This window comes from Fistularia commersonii, chromosome 17 (genome assembly GCF_037954325.1).
Source record: "Fistularia commersonii isolate RoL2024-O1a breed Wild chromosome 17, RoL_Fcom_v1.0, whole genome shotgun sequence".
NCBI lineage: Eukaryota > Metazoa > Chordata > Actinopteri > Syngnathiformes > Fistulariidae > Fistularia > Fistularia commersonii.
The window spans coordinates 12618849-12638596 of NC_141300.1; the positions used below are offsets into that span (position 1 = coordinate 12618849).

At 46.2% G+C, this 19748-nt stretch overlaps 1 protein-coding gene across 1 annotated transcript in view; it reads left to right on the forward strand.

The window, feature by feature from the left end:
* Positions 1-19748, forward strand: part of LOC147225219 (NT-3 growth factor receptor-like) — a 139562-nt gene that overhangs the window by 82512 nt on the left and 37302 nt on the right. The window contains exons 10-12 of the mRNA XM_086163718.1: positions 633-656; positions 2302-2348; positions 4977-5079. Coding sequence (XP_086019844.1) covers positions 633-656; positions 2302-2348; positions 4977-5079 — 174 coding nt within the window. The remainder of the gene's footprint in view (positions 1-632; positions 657-2301; positions 2349-4976; positions 5080-19748) is intronic.

The following is a 19748-nucleotide window of genomic DNA, read 5'->3' on the forward strand; positions in this document are numbered from 1 at the left end:
GGAGTGTCTTGTTTTACCTTTTCACTGTCCAACCTAGGTAATCCCCAAAAAGTGCTCCTTTTGTCCCCAACAAATGACACCCCATGAGCATAGCAACCTCCTTTAACCAAGTTTCTGCCGATCAACAAGCCACGGTAACCTAGACCACCCAGCACCCTGGTAGGTACATTCATGAACTCTCCACAGGTCATCCAAAGCCTCCGCGATGAGGGGTAAAATGTAACGTACCTCTTCACCAAGCACTACCCCACTAATCGCACTTAGCCCCCCCAAAAAAATAAAAAATAAAACAAAAAATGAATGTAGGTATTTATATGCTTTTGAGATGGCTATTTGGTAGAGTGGTGACCTCCGAATAACGACTACTGGTGCTTTGGATCTTCGGTTATTGAATTGCAATTTTTGTAAGTCGCTTTGGATAAAAGCGTCTGCTAAATGACTGTAATGTAATGTAATGTAATGTAATGTCTTCAAGTCATGAAATTCAAGTCCGGTCGGCACGACAAGAAGGTTTCAACCAGAATTCACCATGACCTGGATGACTAAGAACCTCCACAGATATTATGCGTGCTTGTGTTTATCTTGTCCGTACAGCATGTATTACATCATTCCTTTCTCTCTCGCCCCTCCAGGTACGGACTTGGATTATGAGTATGGTAAGTGCCTCTACGGAAGAATGTCATGATAATGTACAGATGTTTTTTTTATTTTTTTTTTTACCTCCCCATCTGTGTGACTGATCTCTTATCTACGACACCCTCTACATACGTTAAAAGGCCCCGGTGTCGTTTACCCTGCCTCGCGTTTGATTTGTCGCGGTGCCCGTTGCCATGGAGCGGCCGCGGCGTATCCATCAGCCGACGCGAAGAAGAGGAGCCGGCGGTTAATGAGCTGCCGGAAATCCATCAAAGCGGATCCGAAGGAAACGACGGCGGTGATTTGCTTGTCCCTCCCGAGGATAAAAAAAAAAGTTAGAAAATAAATACATAAATAATAAATAACCGAAAGAACACATAAATAGATAAAATCCCCAAATAATAGATACAATAAAATAAGTAAACAGACAAGCTCATAGAAAAAAAAATGTATAAAGAAATACACAAATAAACACAATTCTAAAATCGATGAATGGATGAACAGATATGCACATAAATAAACACATAAGCAATGGATAAATAAACAGACAAACATGAAATAAACAAACACTGATAGACAGATCAAGAGATAAATCGCTAAACAAACCAACACATGAATAAAAGCAATTGATAAATAAGCAAACAAGCATCAGCAATAAAATTCAAATACACACATTAATTAATAAATTAAATAAATAGCATTTAAATAATAAATACACACAAATAAATAAATTGAGAAAATGTTATACTTTAATCCCACTGTACCCACTTGAAGTTCAAGACGGATACGGTCGAAGACGAAGAACCCGTGTGTTACAAACAATTTCGCATTTCGCATTTCGTACACGGGCAGAGGAATGGGTGTCACGGAGGACGTGAAAAGGCCAGAGACCACGAAACCGGTTACATCCCAGAAACCAGCCACGGCCATGAGCCTCCCACCCTGACCTCCGCCGGCCCGCCGCCGTCACCCGCGTTAGCGTTTTGATGATCACCGCGGTTTGTCCGAGACGCCCGGAGTTTCAGGTGGTTACATTTGCCATCAAATGAAAAATAGCCACCGCGGGGCCGCTGAAGAGCCAGAGCCGGCGAAGGCCGACGCACTGGCCGCGAGAAGCTGCGCTTGAACCGGAACGTGGCGGCGATCCGTCTCTGTCATCCAAAAACCGGGGATGCGGCGGCGACCTTGGAAAGGAAGGAGCCTTTTAGATGCCGCTTAATTTTATTTTTTTATTTTCTAACAACATACCACCATGCAGACCTGAGGTGGAGGGACCTGTGTCGCAAAAAAAGCATAAAAGCTGCAAGGGGGCGCAACCTTGAAAACACATTAAAACACTCAATCAGACGATTTGGTGCATCTGTCAGCGCTGAAGGTGCCGGAGCTGCTGAGGAAGCAGCTGTTGCCGGACTTATTTGAATTTTTTATACATATATAGGAGTAATTGCAGCACTTTGGGGCCGAGGTTTGATTGTGAGATACATATTTAATGGATGTTGATGATTTTAATTGAGTTCTTTCACGCATCCATTTCACTCTTTCTCTCTTTCAAAGGTCCGCAGCTGGAGGTTCATTTGTTGAGCAAAACTTTTGCTGAAACATTTGGCTTTTCCTTGAGTTATTCACAAAAACTTTCTAATTGCGTTTTCTCATTTCCCCTTTCAGGCACGCCGACTGCGGAGACTCATCAGCCGGAGGAGGACACGTTCGGGGTGAGGACCTGCGCGTTCCTTCAGACCCGTCCACAGTCATTACAGATAGGAATAATTAGATGAATGAATGAACGGCTAGAAGGTCCCCGTTTGGATTTCCACATTTCTGTGTGGAGTTTCCATGTTCCTCGGGGTTCTCCGGGTTCCTCCCATAGTACAAACACATGCAGGAGGTTCACCGGAGACCCTACATGGCCCACCCCTCCAGTGTTCCCATTTATCTTTTATGAATATATATTCAGGTCCCACTATATGAAATTCCACTGTATTTATACTGCATGGAAGGATGAATGTCATCTCCATATGACATGTGGACGAGAGAGAAAGCGTGTTCGCCTGTATGACGTGTGAATGACAGGTTAAATGGCTAAAAGTCTATACGGCGTGTGAATGAGAGGGTGAATGGTTGTATGGCTCTTTATTATTTGTGAATGAACGAGTGAAGCATTGTGCGTCTCCCATATGACATCTGTTGTCATATGGGTTGTCGTTTGTTACTAAATGACTTGTGAATGAGAGGGCGAATGGTGTCTCTATAGTGGGAATACAAAAGCATTATATATAATGGATGAATGAATGAATGAATGAAAAAAAATATATTTTAATGGTGACTGGGCTGAACAGTGGGACGCTCCCGCCGCCTGTCTCTGGCTGCTCCTCTCACTTCTTTGACATCCGTCTCCCTCTGACATTTCCAAGTGCCTCCGAACCCCCGTTCGCACAGGCTTCTCTTTTCTAGCGGCGGTAAAAGGGCTCTGCTTTGTCTCTGCGCCGCAGCATCTGCGGCATCATCAACGACTTGAGTTATGAAATTAAATAAAACCCGAGTGCACAAACGTATCCATTGACATTGTGGAGCTGCGGTCTGATTGATAGGAGCTGTAACAGGAACTCTAAGTGTGTTGTAAATGGATATATTTGGAGCCAAGTACAAATGTCTGTAGTTTGGAGATGGCACGGCGACAACACTCATATACCGTGGCACCCATTACGTGGTTGCAGGTTATTTATTTGCACACATAACAATATACTGCATATTTAAATAGTAAAAGAAAAAAATCTCCTCGGTTGCCATCTTTCCATTTCTACATGCAGCTCGTGTTTTCTAAAGTAAATACATCAACCCCAGGCACACACTCTTCATTTTAGCTAAATTGCTATCTCCCGTCTTGTAGCGCGCCGCGCTAACCGTCTTAGAATATCCTTGATAAAGTGGAAATGAAAGACAAAGGGCTGCAGCCGCCCTCCTCCCCGTGGCCACAGCCCTGATTGGACGAGGTCAGGAAGTGGTTAAAAGGCGATCTCGGGGTTAGTTATGACACAGATGTAGCTCATTTAGTCACAAAATGAGAATCGCACGAGTCTCAAGTCAGTGCCATTAAATTGCTTTCTGCCATGGACCAGAGGCTTCAAGTAGGGTGGAGAGAGGGGACGTGGTCTGCCTCCTGAAGAAAGCCATCACGGAGTGCAGGCGAAGGGGCGGGGAGAGAGAGAGAGAGGGGGCTCAGGACGGCCGCCACGGGCCGGAGGGGGGTTTGCGGTTGCAGCCGCATCCGTCGTAGGCGGACACGTTTCACCTTTGCATTGGGGTTTGGTTTCGCACAGCTGATGCAGAAGAACGCTAACGCTAACGCTAACACCTGCCTGCAGATCTGGAAGGAGCCGAGGGAGGCGTAAACGCCAGCAATGTTCCCTCTAATTTTTCATACGTCTGTGCATACGGACAACCTCCCTGAGCACGCCGACGACCACCGCGAGCAGCATTAGATGTGCACGCTGCGGCCACACACCAGTATCACACCTGGCATCATAGCTTCCATTTAGTCCATATTTTTCCATCAGAAAACTCGCTGACTACTTTGACTTGGCTGCATGTTTTGCAGGGCAGACCTTTCTCACTCCGACAGCCGTTCCAACTTAAAAGTACCGCATTTGTTTTTTACTTTGGTTTGGCGAGTGGACGTATCACATTCACTGCCCGCTCGTTTCGCCATGATAAGGAGTTAGCATGTTAGCATTAGCGTCACTTAACTCCGATACACTGTTATTATTGTTATATAGCATGTAAGGGCAGAGCACGTGCGGAAGTACTGTCAATGCTGTTATTGGCTGCGTAGCGTAATTGCATCGTATCGTATGATTGGATGGACACCTGTCACTCACAGAGTTACACAGCAGAATGATAGCAGAAAACATGTTACATATCTAATTCACTGGCAGTGCACTCACTCCGCTGGATTGGTTTTCTTGTGCGCTGAGAGTGTGCAGGCAGTGCGCAGCTGCGCAGCTTAGAGGGAACATTGAACACGAGTATAAAAGGCATATAACACATGCGTTTCCCGCAACTGTACAAGTGTCATCATTCTATTTAACAGGAGCAACAGAAAAAAACAATCATTCATTCATTATGAATAACACTAATCCTGAGCGCGGGATGCTGCAGGGTCATTGGCTGGAAGGTTGGGAGACCCAAGTAAAACTCCCAAAATTTCCATTTGAGTCTGCGCCTGTGAAAATGTTTCGGTGACAGATGTTACATGGAGACACACACAGCCACCGCAAGGCAAACTAGCAGGAGACACGTTTATCAGTGTGTGTTTGAGTCGATTTTTCCTTCTTCATCCCCAGGTCTCCATCGCCGTCGGGTTGGCCGGCTTCGCCAGCGTGATGCTGGTGGTCCTCTTCCTCGTCATCAACAAATATGGCCGCCGCTCAAAGTTCGGCATGAAAGGTAAAATTCTACACCTCTGTTTTTTTCTTTGCTTTCCAAACGTTTCTTGCCTCTGGTGAGGTTTGGATGGAATCGAATCCAATTCTAATACAAACAGGGTTCTGAATGCATTGTGAATATCCATCCAAATGTTCATTAGTTCATATAATAATTCATTTCATCTGATTAATCAATTAATCCATCGATTAATTTGCTGCATCGTAATACATTCATATTTTTATTTTTACTTATTTTATTTTTTAATTGTTGATAAATGAATGAATTGATTGATTGATTGATTTTGCACAGCATGGTGTTGCATGTTTCAACTATGAGAACATGAAAATTCAGAGAAGCCCCCCTTCCTATCTGCTGCCTGAGTCACGGTTTTGTCTTCCCCGTTTCGGCTCTCTAAACTTCTGCGTCCCGTCGGTTGCCGTGACCGGTTGCCAGGGTGCACATTGAGGCTCCGTTCATCTGGAGACCACGTTGCTTGTTGCATAATTTGCTTTTTACAGCACTGCGGGTTATTTTTAGCTCTCTTAGACTATCAATTACATTTGAGAGGTATTCATTCACGGTCCCCATTTTTTATTGCGTATCAGAAGACGCTTGTGTCTCCATTCGGGGACCGGTTTGTTTTGTTCGCTACCAAAAATACGAACTCTCTCCTGGTCTACCCTGCACGGACTCAGCGTTGTCACCCCGGTCAGGGATGCAGCCCAGAAACAGAAAGAATAGAGCTCTTTTCAAAATGCAAGTCCAACTGGAAGACATTGTGTCTGCAGCCAGAGCAGAATTTATTTGTCCGCCTATTAGGGACAAGCGCTCAGGTCTGCTCCGGGGCTGCAGAGTCAAAATGAATTTCAATCATGCTTCGATTCCAGTGGAATCTGTTGAGAAGAAAACAGCAGTGCTGAGAATCTCACCTGTCCCGGCGTACTCGTCGTGCAGGCATCATCAAGGTCTTCTACTATGTATCTGATATGCTGTACTTTGAGAGTCTGGAGGAGGTGAGAGCAGATCAAATCTAATCTAGAGCAAACATTTTATTGATTCATTTTCACTTTGAAAGCAATCGTTATAACAGCGCACTATTATCGTTCGTGTTATTATTATTAATAGTAGTAGTAGTAGAATTATTATTACTATTAGTAGTAGTAGTAGAATTATTATTATTATTAGTGTTGTTGTTGTTTTTAAAAATAATAATTGTTGTTTTTATGATTGTTATTATATACATAATGATAACTATTATTGTTATGATTATTATCATTATCAGTATGATTATAATCATGATTATTATTATGATGATTGTTGTTTTATCATCAAATTTATTGATTTTCTTTTTTTTTTTGGATTACTTTCAATTGTCAGTTTTTTATTTATTTACTTATTTTAGTTGTTTATTTCATTTTATGTGTGTTTTTGTATATATTCATTTATTCATTCTTTTAGTCATTCATTTATTAATTTATGTATTTATTTATTTATTTCACTTGCTCCATAATTCTGAATCGCAATGATTCTCTAGGTTTGTGAGTTTTCTGCTCCAGGTCAGGTTGACTTTGGGCCGTCTCAAGCCGTCTCAGCACGGTTCCCTTTATTTGATGAATTAGCATAAAAATACCACATTCAGGTTACATATTGTCCAATTTTGTTGCGTAAATGGGCCCTTTCGGCATTCCCGAGGTGAAAAGGGTAAAAAAAACAGGCAAATATATTCACCCCAAAGTTGTTTACACGACAATTTTCATCAGATCAGTGGAAGCGACGAACATGGCGATGGCACTAACACGCGCAGCGGCGCGATTTAGTTTACGGTCCGAGGTCCTCGTCCAGGCCTGTGGGATGTTTGGAGTCCACAGCCGTGATGGCATCGCCTGAAATGACACCTTTTATTGCTTTTCCCCGCTTTCGTTGGCACATATGTCCTGAGCGCGGCTTCGGACACGTGAAGGCCACTGAGGTTGATCGATCTCCAGGGACTCGGGTCTGATCCACGAGGACACACTGCACTATCGGCATTTGGTTATGATGTAACATTATTCTTCCCCCGGTAATATTGTTTAAAAATTCAATTATCCGACTCCCCGGCCGCAAATACGCTTCACGGGGCCTTTTCATTGCGACCCGATGCTGTTCAATGTGAACGATCGATCGGGCTACGGGTCACGGAGGACGATATGGAAGGAGAGCGTCCGACCGTCACGAGCAGAAGTCGTCTCCTGGTACCATTCGTCATTTTCCGATCCCTTTCCTTTAGTTATCTGTAGCGCCGATCCCGTGCTCGGGGTCGTATGGTGGAGCCTATTCCAGCTGTGATTGGACGAGAGGCGGGTTCACCCTGGACCAATCACAGAGCCACAATAGAGACACGACGAACTATCTAACTATGTTTGACAGTGTTTGGTTAAACTGAATTACTCAACGCGTTTGAATTTGACTCTCGCACTCCGACGCGATCCGACATCACTAATTGAAACAGGCAAATTCAGGAGATTTGAAGACACTGTTGTTGTCGTAGTTGTTGGAAGGCGTTTTTGTCGTCCATGAAACATTCATATCTCGGCAGCAAAACAAAAAAAGCGATCTGATGTGGGCGTACGAGGCGGCTTAGAGGGATCCTCGGTTAATCCCGGATGCCTTGAATTCAGACTCGGCATCAATAGAGGAAGTTATTTGCTATGTATCTGTGATGTGGAGGAGATACCTGCTGGAAGCATAGCGGGGCACTGCAGCGATGTCAATTTTATCATGGGCAGCCTTCTGCCTCAACAGGTAAAAAGAAAGACCGCCGGTTGGGAGGATGAGGGATTGGAGGGACAAGCACAGATGATCTCTTACTAATAATACTGGCAACGCTGCCGGTTACATGGTTAGCAAAGCAAACACTCAAGGCGACTGAATTAATGAACACAGTGCATAAAGATATGGCGATAATTAACATGATGGAATGTTAAAAAAAACATTGACAAAGCAGAGTATCCAAAATATTTTATTTTATTTTATTTTATTTCATTTTATTTTATCTTTATCTTTATTTTATTTTATTTTACTTTATTTTATTTTATTTTATTTTATTTTATTTTATTTTATTTTATTTTATTTTATTTTATTATTGGCTGGAAATGGCGATAGTAACAAGTTTAAAGCTTAATAATAAATAAAATAAAATAAAATAAATAAAGCTTAATAAAGTTTAAGATTTGAAAAAGGATTTCAAATTTGTTCACTTTGGCTCGTGAGGCATTCAAAGTGTTATTAGTAAGATGAATGTGAAGAAAACACTACAAGTACGTATCGGAGATTTGTAAGGCTATAGCAAAATAGACTCATGTATTTTCAAGGCTATTAGTTTTCAAGGTTATTGTGTGGGAAAGTGGGCTTTCACAGGTAGTGTGTGGTAGCAGGCCTAACATGTTTGACCCGAAGGTCACACACACACACTCACACACACACACACACACACACACACACAAACACGTAAACACAATAACAAGCGTCCCTTCATTACAGCAATACACTCCCTCAGCGCTGCCTCGCTCCGAGGCCAGTTCGCTGCCCGCGGGGCAATTGTGCACTTACACACACACTTCACTTACACACAACACACACACAAACACGTGCACATTCCGCCTGCGTTTGACTTAAGGCGCACACACACACACACACACACAGATGGAGTGTGTTGATATAGACTTTCAGACACAAATGGATGCTTTTTAAAGAACAAGAAGCCCAGCAACCAAACTGATTCCATTAAGACCCCATCAATCCCTCTCCCCGTACGCTCAGTTTACTTGCTTGAGGAGGAAATTACATCTCTGTTTTTACTTCGGAGGGAATATTGTCGTCTTTATCGTGCTGCGATCTGCTTTTACATCCAATTCTCCAAAGACAACTGAAAGATGTCTGTGTCTCTGGCTGTTTTTAAGCCTTCATTGAAATGATAAAATCTGGAAATGACGTAGGAGAAGAAAAAGTATCATCTGCGAGCGCTCGAACAGGGAGACGTCACATGCAGATGATTTACAGTAATTTCCGATGAGTGTGTGTGTGTATGTGTGTGTGTGTTAGCGGATGTCTCCCAGGTTCCATCTGTTGCTTGACTAACTTTCATGCTTTTTATGCGGGAGACAAGTGTCTGATTGCTGAGTGGTGATGGCTCGTCTACCTCCGGGCCTGTTGTCTGCACCTGCACCTAGTTACATTAGCTATTCTTGCATTTATTCTTACCATGTATTTTTGATGCACGCCTGCAGCGCGGCGTGAATTGCTCAATGCTACCACGTGCTGCTTTTTCAGCCGACGGTTCATCCCACCCCGGTGCAGGACTGAACATTTTGGACGCTCCTTTGCATCTTTGCTACCACACCCTCACTACCTCACCCCATTCACTGCCACACCCATTGACGTCATGCCTTAACTCTGCTGTCTTTTTTATCCTTGATCCCAGCGCGCACTGCCTATTTTTGTTTATTTACTTTATTCTTGTCATCGTTATCGTCACGCTTTATATTGTCGTTCAGTTTGGGTCGTCTATTTTTCACCCTTACTGTTCCATACTGTTGTCCGTTCTCATCCCTGTTGTTTTTGTTGTTGCTCTCCCTGCTGTCTATTTATTCATGAATGTCTTTGCTATTTTCTGTCTTCTAACTGTCTATTTATATTCATATTTATTTTTGACACTATATCCGTTAGGCTGCTGTGACAAAAGAATTCCACCTATGGGGATCAACTCAGTTTATCTTATAGTATGCTATTTGGCTAATATGCTAGTGCTAATATGCTAGTGCTACTATGCACGATTGTTCTGCTCCCCCCTTTCTTTGCCGCTCTTGTCAAGAGGAAAAAAGATGGCGAGGCGATGCTGACTTCCGTCAAGACACACAAATCTCCCTTTGCTCTTTTTACTCCATCGGCGGTGATATATTGATATAAACGTCTTGTAGCGGTCACAGGGCTGTCAGAGAGCTAATGCTGCCGTGTCTGTCCACTGATGTGAAACAGCAGGGGGGGTGCGCGAGGGGGGCGGGGAGGGGGGGGTCTAGGTTCATGCCACCCTGACAGGTTCGGAATTTTTCATCGGATCTGAAAAAAAGGCCCTAAAATAAGCCGGGATGTCCGCAGCCCCTGATCTGTTAGTCTGACATGTTTCGGCAGGAAAAACTAGAAGGTTATCCTCTTTGAAAGGGGCGAGAGGGGTCTCCGGGAACCTTCACGATCTTCAGCGCCTCAATTAATCAACCTCCCTCGAAACAGCAACACCTTAGCGGATAAACACATCAACTCACACGATCAGTAGCGACCCAACGGCCTGCACATTTCAGGAACAAGGCTGTTTGGTCATGCGTGGGGACAGCATAGCGGCTAAGACATCAGGCCCCAGATCTGAGCTCCTACTCTGAGGCAGGGTGTTTTTATGCTTCCATAGGCGCCATGTGATGTAGGTGCTCTGTGACTGGTGGAGCTCATAAGCTTTGCCCGTTACGAGATACTCTGGCGTACTGCGCAGTGCGTTTTTTAAAAAATGTCGCGGTCACCGCTCAGATGTTTTCTTGGATAAAATGGACGGGAGAGGCGAGAAATGGAGCGATGACTTCCGAGCTCTTCTGTCCTGCCAGGCCTCGCGGGGGGTTTCTGAGGTTTGCAGAGAAATGTGTACATTTTAGCCAGAGTACTTGTGGGGTTAGCTAAAGGCTAGTGGGGTTCTTCAAACGGTGAAGCAGTGCAGGGAGAGGATAAAAACACCCCGACCATCTGATAGTCCATGGTTATTCCATAAAAGCTGTGGTAGCTTCCACCCCCATGCAGTCTGTCACGTCTTCATCTTCTTCTTGTTTGGTGGTTTGTTTTGCAGTGTGGAGCTCACGCCGCATGTCGTAGATGCTAGCATCACACCGGGCGCTAACATGATCCCTTACCGTGGGAATGCGAAACCAAGCGATTCCCCTGGAGGAGGCTCGTTCCTGGAACAAACGCGATATTGAGTATAGCATGTTCATCTTGGAACATCCCACATTGTTCTTCTGATTCTTGATGCGACAGCGAAGATGCGCTGTATATACTTGGGACACAAATCATGTCAAACTGTTGCTTGGAGATTGTTGATAATTGCAATATATGCAAAACTAAAAGGTTCCCCTGGAGGAGGCTACACACACACGCCCAAATTGACCTGCATAGATCTTAGAACCGAGATCTTCGAGCTTCAAGCAGACCCCCGTTGAAGGGGCTCGGGATCGTCCGACAGTTTTGAACCGAATAGAAACGTTGTGCTGCTGCAGCCTCGCTGAAATCGAGCGGCGACAGGCGGATTGCAGTGGCGGACAGAAGAGAGACATTACATAAGAGACATGTGGAGAAAGATGAAGGGTTCGGGGATTGTCGAGGAATGATATGGTTGTCCGGGCAATCTGTTTCTGTCTTTTTTTATGTTTTAATCTCTGCGCTTTCATACGTCCAAAGCCAGCCAAAGCTGCTGCAGTGGCGTCGGTTAAATATTTTGGTATGCCCTCGCTGAGAGGAGGTTTTAGAGGCTCCGTATTTTCCCGGCGAACGCTTCAACTGTTCCTTTCATTCTCCTCGCCGTTCTCCCACGTGAGAGGCAGGCCCGGAAGAGAAAGATGCTTGCCGAGGGTATCGCCCAAGGGTAAATTTCAACCGGGAGAAACACAAGTACACAACGGGACAACAGGAACGGGGCAAGGTGGAGATGCATCCAGAGAGAAAATAAAAATAAAGGCTCAATTCCGCAACCAGGCCCGGGTTCGTAGCGTCCTAAGTATCGATTTTCAAACACAACCCTTTAATTAGCTCCATCTCCAAGAAACAGCAGGTCAGGGAGATTTAGAGTGATTAAGCAGCCTCTGCACAGCATTAAAGGGGGCATTAGATGGGCTCACATGTATCCAGCAGGCACACCATAATTCAAACACGGAGCTCGCGCTAAATGACGGGAACATTAATATACATTGTCATTCTACCGCGTGGTTATCTCGACCTGGATTAACCGGCCGCGGTTCAAACAAGTATTTCATCTGTTTGCGTACACGCGGCCTTCCATCTGCTCACATCCACGTACAGCGGACCGGCATTCGGTGTTGATACAAGCTGGTCACGAGGTCACCTGGTAGGAAAAGGTCTCCGCTTGGATGGCGCTCTCACAGGTCGGGTTTCAAAGCGGCTCACGGTGGGGCGCGTTCTCCCGTTCACGCGCTGGTAGCGGCATGCAAGGTCGCTGACAAGATCGGAGGAGCAACTACGACGTCTTGCCAAACCACTTCCCATGGAAACCGGTTAGCTAGCTCGCTAACTTTACTTGAGAATACGGCCAACTTTGATCAATTACTTTCAAGTTTTAAGACCTTTTTTTCACCGGTAGCCGTTGCGAGGTGGCAAAACGGGCGTCCCTCCAGTTGTAGGGTCGGCGCTCCTCCCGGACACTGAACCACATGTTGCTCCGGATAGTCCGGTTAGCGCCTAGCACGGCTGTTCCGGCGCACTCGGCGTGTGCGAATGGGTGAATGTACAAGTACCGGGCAACCAAAGGCACTTTAGCATCTAACCAGTGCAAAAGAGAAGCAGATGATATGCTTTGATTTGAACGTGCTACATACGTGAACTAATGTAAAGCGCTTTGAAATCCAAAGTGCTACACGAGTGGAGACGTTTAAAAAGCAGCGAGCGCTCCTGACCTACCACTGGCGCCAGGAGGTGATACAGGAGGCTGCAAAATCTGGTCCACTGATTTGGATTTGTGGCCGCTGATAATTAATTCAGGCTCGGACCGATTACAAATATGACGCGTGAGTTTGTTGCCAGTGCTTCCTGCGCCAAACAAATGGTGGAAAACGGAAAGAGTCGTGCTGCTGGCGGTGGCCGTACCTTCCTCCAGGCGAAAGGGCTGAGGAAGCAGCTCGGCCTCGCTTGTTATCACGTCAGTCATATAGATCCAAGCCGAGGCGGATCAAGGACGGCCGGAGGGAAGTTTAAAAAGAAAAAGAGAAAAAAAAAAAACATATTAGATTTAAAACCCTGAAAGCAAGATCTAATCTGAAAAACCTGAAATCCGAAGGTGAATTTTTTGATTTGTGTGTCCGACAGGAGCCCCAGCTTAGGGGGTTTGCATGTTCTCCTCATGTCTTGTGGATGAGAGGGTGAATGGTTGCATGTAAAAGTCAAACGCTTTATGGTCAGTTTCTCCGCATGTACTGGTGCAATCCCACGGTGACATGAAATTAACAAAATAATAATAATAGTGCGCAAATTAGCAGTAAAGTGCACTGTTACTTTAAACAGTAAACATTAAACTATGAGGTATAACGTGACTGATATGACACAGCGGAGGGTTTGTTTTTGTTTCTTTCTCACGCGTTAATGTATTCGTAACTTTAAGAACAGAGAAAAAATACCTCTATTGTCACATTCAGTTACGCAAAGAGCACAACATCAGCGAAATTTGACCACCGCTCTAAACCCATCATGGATGAACCTGAGCAGAAGGCAGCTAATGAGCGGCGCCGCGGGAGCACTCAGGGCTTCAGTGTCTTGCTCAACAACACTTTGGCTCGGAGGAGCGCGGCAGTAGAACCAGGGATGTTCGGTTCGCGGGGAGACGGCCCGACCGCAGCCCCACGCACGAGGCGATACTCTGCGTGAATGACAGGGTGAATCATTGTTTGTCTATTTGACATGTGAATTCAGAGGGTTAATGTGTCCTCCCGGGCCTGCTATCGACTCCTGACAGGCTGAACACCAGCCGTCGGCCAGCGGCTTCAGCTAATGAATGGATGAATCTCTGAACGTTGTCAGCCCAATATTTGAAAGTACAGGAGGCGGAAGGAGGGCGAGAGCTCTGGAGCTCTGGTGCTTCTGCGTCTCTTCTCAGTTTCACTCCGTGTCCCAGATCATACCACCATCTGCTCTGGTGATTTATTTAAAAAAAAAGAGAGAGAGTCTCCTCAGGGCACACACACACACAGACCTCAGTTGAACAGTACTGAACACTGTGTATGTGTGTGTGTGTGTTGATCTAAAATAGAAAGATAAAAAAAAAAAAAACTGAAAAAAGAAAAACTAAAGAACCCTGTCGTGTATCTATTGTCCCCGCCTCTTCCTCCTATAACAACCCCGAACCGTGGTGAACGATTTCCCTGTCGGTCGGATTCACGCTCGGCGGCGGCGTTTGTACCCGAGCCCGGATCCCACGCCATTTTTGCTCGACTAGAAGGAGAGCTGGTAATTAAAGAGGTTGAAATCGATACGGGGAGGAGGGCGGGGGGAACCGACAGATATGAACGCGGAGCTTCTTCTGCGCCGGTCCCGTGATGGAGTGTGTTTACGCTCCCTGCAGGAAGACTTTCCCCGGCTCGCTGTTCATTACCATTTAAATGGCTCCATCAAACATACACATAATTACGCTCATTGCTGCTTTCCTTCTCTGACGTGGTTTCAAATATTGCTTTGTTGCGCCATGGCAGCACACACACACACACACACACACACACACACACACACACACACACACGTCCTGGATCTCACCAGCCGGTGTTGGGTGGGTTAAACAGCGCAGAAGTCTGTGGGAAAAAAGACTGGCTCATTACAATTATAAGAAATGGTTATCGTCCTTGCCCGGGTTCAGAGATGGGGGAAGCTGGACTCGCTCCATCTTTCCGTCCGACTCCGGCGAATTCCACGAGTCCCACAAGGTCTCCGTCCCTTTGATATCAGACGTCGGCTAATAACTTCTGAAAATGAAAGGAGGCAAAGAGCGGGATTGTCGGAGAGAAACATTTCTTGGCCCGGATCGGCGGAGGGGGAGCCCGCGGGGAGCGGCGCCCGCTTCGAAACAAAACCGAAACAGATTTGTCCCGTGAAATGTGGGCCGCGGAAACGACTCTGCGTGTTAACAGATTACACAGTCACAGGGCCGCTTGAAATTTTTAATATTGTCCCGAGACGGCGGCGCGTTTGAACCGCCGCCTCCGTCTGGAACCGTCTGGATTCGTCCTCCGTCAATACAGGCGACGTCCCGCTATTACGACAGTTGGAAGGAGGACAGAGCTGGCACTGTAAGCGGATGCTAAGGGTGCCACCAAAACATTTCACCTTCAGTTTTTGACCCCTAGTTGTATTTAGAATCTATTTCTGCTATTATTTATTCACTTGTGTTACAGGAATATTACTTTTTTATTTATTTTTTTACGTCAGCCAAAAAAATCCGGCCCAGGGCGCCACATTGGGTACGGCTCTGCAGGAGGACGATACTCCAATGAAATGGAAAAAGTCCAAACTTGCGTTGTGAGATTTTATCCTTACCACTAAACTTGAGTACAACCGCAGACCCATCAGGAACCTACACCTCCCCCTGGAGGTCATCGACCCAAACCAGACCGAATTCCGTCGGCGCCTCGGCCCAAGTGAAGCCTGGCAACACGCGTCCTCGTTGCACGAGCTTGTCTACACGTTAGGGTACGTGTACATGTATGCTTCGGATCCAAATTGCCACCTTTGTTCCCCAAAGGTGTCAAGTGTAGTCAGATGTTATTTAAACGGCGTACAGTCTGAACCCAGTTGTCTCCTGGCACCTTCCATGTAGACCAGGCCCGAGCCACTGTCTCTAAGGTGATCTACAGAAACCCAACACTCCTCCAGAAGCAAGCATTTGGCAACGGTGGCGAGGAAACACAGCCTTTTACATTGGCAGTGACCTCGGACAGATCCCGGCACGATGCCGGCGGCCTTCTGCCTTGACAGGTAGAACGCGAGACAGTGGTGGACAGGGTTTGGAGGCGATCTCACACTAATAGTAGCAGTAGCGCTAATATTTACATTGTCCTAGCCGGCATGCTACAAACAATGACACGCAACTACTCCATTCGGAACAACTCACCCCATAACATCATGAACCCCGAAGTTTGCGGGGCATCTGTGAAGACACAGCCAACTCTGTATTTTCGATAAATGTGGCGTAGACTCTTGTAACAACCGGGATATTTTTCCCCGATAATTCTTTCCGGGCTTCATCCTCCTCCTCCTCCTCTTTCCCCCAGAATATTCGGATCAATATTTCAAAGTTTGCCTTGTGATTACACAACGATTACATGTGCTGCGCTGAAAAATTTAAAGTGTCACTCATCAAACATTCACGGCTCTTCCTCTCGGTGCCGGCCGGGCCTGGAGTGAATCGTGTGTGGAGTTGGGGAAGAAGGGAGGGTTGGCGGGGAGCAGGAAACAGGCTGGATTTAACCTTGTGAAACATTGTCGGTGTGGAAAATGAGTCCGGTAGCCTTTACGGAAAACCTCCTCCCAGATGCAAGCATGGCTTTCTGGAAGTCCTCTCTGATTCATTCCTTAGTTTGTTTAGGCAAAGGTCTTGGAGGTGTATTGGATTAGTTGTATTTAAGTTTCACCACTCCAGCCCAGTTGGTTGGACTTGTTGTTGATAATAGCACCTTTTGCACAGAAGGAACTTTTGGTATCTTCTAGAACCTTATCAGGAACATGGCAGCATTTGTTCAGCAACTCTTACCATTTTAACTCCAACTCCTAGGCAGGGTCTTTTTGCAGTTCCATAGATGCTTGGTGATTAGCGGAGCTCATAGGCTACGGACCCTACCAGAGAGTACTTGTGGACTGCATAGCGTCTTTTTAAAAACTGTGACGGTCACTGGTCAGGTGTTTTCCCCGGACAAAATGGACAGAAGTGTTGAGAAATGGGGATACAAAGAGCTCTGAGCTCTTCTGGCCTTCTACTCCTCAGAGGGGTTTCGAGGGCTCGCAAAGGAACGTCAACATTTTGGCCATAGTGACCTGTGCAGAGTTAGCTAAGCGCTAACAGGGTACTTCACACGGCAGGGAGGAGATAGAAACACTTCAACCATCTGATAGTCCATGGTTGTTATTCCATGAACCCCGCGGGAGCTTCCATCTTCCACTTCTTCTTCTTCAGTGGTTTGTTTTTGAGTGTGGAGCTCAAGGCGCACGTGGTCCTTCACCGCCCGTGGGAGGAGGCTACATCCCGGAACCAAACCCGAGCCTCACACTTCAAACATTTCTGTCCGCAAAGTAGTTACGCAGCCAACCTATCCATTAAGACATACAAAGAGTTGGACTCTTCTCGGTTTCACTTGTACAACCGTTGAAGGTAAACAGCGCCCGGACAATGGCACACCATGCGCAGTAAAAAAGTGCAAAGCGCAATATAGCTAAGTAAGTAGGTGGTATTCCACATGAGTGAAGTGGTCAGTGAAAAGTGCAAAGAGAAAAGGAAATAAACAAAGATAAATATTTCTGGCTCTCTGCAAGTGTCCTCGAGCGACTTACTCTGCCCCTTGGTAAACGCTTCGATTGGCGGGTCTGCCTGAGTGAAAGGCTGAATGCCATCAAGTGCCAAGCGCTTTGAAACGGCGAGGCGAAGCTCTGTAGGAGCGGAGACCATTACGGAGCAGGACTAAAGCGCGGAGCCAAGTCCTCATCATTACTGGCTCCGTAGACTCTGGGGTTGTTCTAGATATTCCAAATGCCCGGCGAAGCCGTTTCGGAGAAGATGGAGTCGTCAATTGCCGCGGCCGGTGTCCTTTTTTACTTTAATATTTGCGCTTGTTTTCTCATGTCTGCCTCTGCGCTGGCGAACCCTCCCCTCCCCGTAACATCCAACCTCCACACGCTCACAAAGCTCTGGGTTGCAAACCAATTATAAGAGAGACGGGACAAAGAGAGAGACGAGGAGGAGGAGGTTGGAGAGGAACAGGTTGGTGCTTGTGGCTCTCGGATCAGAACGCCGTGTCTGCCTCTTATGTTTAACATCACAGAGGAGATGGATGGCGGCGGCGGCGGCGGCGAGGGGGGGGGGCTGGAGTGCAAGCGACGGGATGGAGGCGGGATTAGAAGGAGAACGTGCATCCAGGCAGGCGGCAGGTCTGCTGGGAGTTCGGGCTCCTCAGCTGGAGGGCGTCTGGGAGGTGTTAAAGGTGAAGTAATTATAAACCATCATTTAGTCACGCGGTGCAAAACCGCCGCGGCGCGTAAGTGACGATGAAATTGCAAACCCCTCTGCACCCTTTCCTATCCGCTTGATTCGGGAAACTAATTTCAATTATATGTCCCCGAAACCCAGACACGGATTTTATGTGCAAAAAAAAAAAAAAAAAAAAAAGACTTTACACGAAATCCATACTCACATTGGACTGTTTTTTTTTACTTAAAATCAACAATTGAATGTTTTTCCTCTGTTGATGTGGTCACTCCAACCCAATAGCTACTAATTTTTCCAAGATCCGAGCCGTCGCTCGGTTGATGCTAGGAGGAGTTAGTTAGGAGGAGTAAGATGAGTGTTTTTACACCCACGTGGCCGCCGCTGTCTATAAATTGGCTTTTAAAAAAAAAACGCCAGGACTAGCTCGCCCAGAGAAAATCATGAAAAAACCTGAGTGAAGTTTCGGACTCGTCCATGAAGAGATAGAGAAATTGTTGAGCATCGTCTGTGAAAAGGCAGGAGACATTTACGGGGATTTGGTGCGGCGGGCGGCGGGAAGGTTGACGGGCGAGGCGTCGGACGAGTCGTTCGAAGCCGGTCGGGGACGGTTTGACAGTTTTAAAAAGAGGTTTCACTCCGTCCATAATTGCAGTTTAGACATAAAGTGTGCACGTTACATTGTAGCATTTAGCGTGTAGCCTGGAAGTTCAGGACCTCCTCCACCCTCTGCTGCCACCAGCATCCCTGTCCGATCTTCTTAAAACCAATGTCTTTCTTTACAAGCTCTTTTATTATCTTAATCCATTACTTGTAATTTATAAAGTTACTTATAAAGGCCTTCTGCCTCGACCGATCAGGGTAGAAAGAGTGACATGCTCACGATAAGTAGCGCTAACGGATTCTAGCCCACGTGATAAACATGACGACGCATACATAACAACGCAACCATAGCGGCGACACTATGAAATGGCCGAAGGGCAAAGCAGCCGACCTAAACTAACCTAAGTCGCTTTCCGACATCTCAGGTGAATGTCGGCGGTCTCCCGGGGACACAGCTGGCGGAGTGACACAAGAAAGCCTGGGCGGGGGATTTATCGGCCTATTAAACGCTGAGCGATTGCTCCGGGAGCCAATCAGGAGCGAGCGCCGGTACCGCAGCCCTATTAGATTAATGTGAGTAATACGGCGTGATTGAAAGACAGTGGCGCCAATTGAGCACTAAAGAAAATGGAGGGGTGGTGTCACCCTAAACGGCATTATAAATCAGGAGCACGTAGGCTTTCTTGTTTTTAACCCGCGAGTGAATCTCGGGCGGTTCCATGAACTCATTAGCTGCCGGGAGCGTCTGAGCGGAAAGGCAGACCCGATGAGCTTCGTCCGGGATCTTAATGCACCCTAAGTGGTTTCCGAACGACGGTTAGGTTTTTTTATCTTTTGGAACTTCAAATTGAAGACCGTGGAATTCATCAGGCTTCTAAAGCAATATTTACCAGTATTATGTCTGCGGAGGTTTTCAGTCATCCGGGTCACGGTGGAGTCTTGTCAAAGTCGTGGCAACTGGACTTGTATTTCTTTAATCGAAGACGTTTCGTCCCAGAGGCGTCTTCAGATTTAGTGACCTGTGGGGACTTTCTCAATGTGACTGCCAGGGTTTTGGGCGGGTCTAGGAAATGTAAATGAAAGAGTTGATCGACACCACTTCAGGACA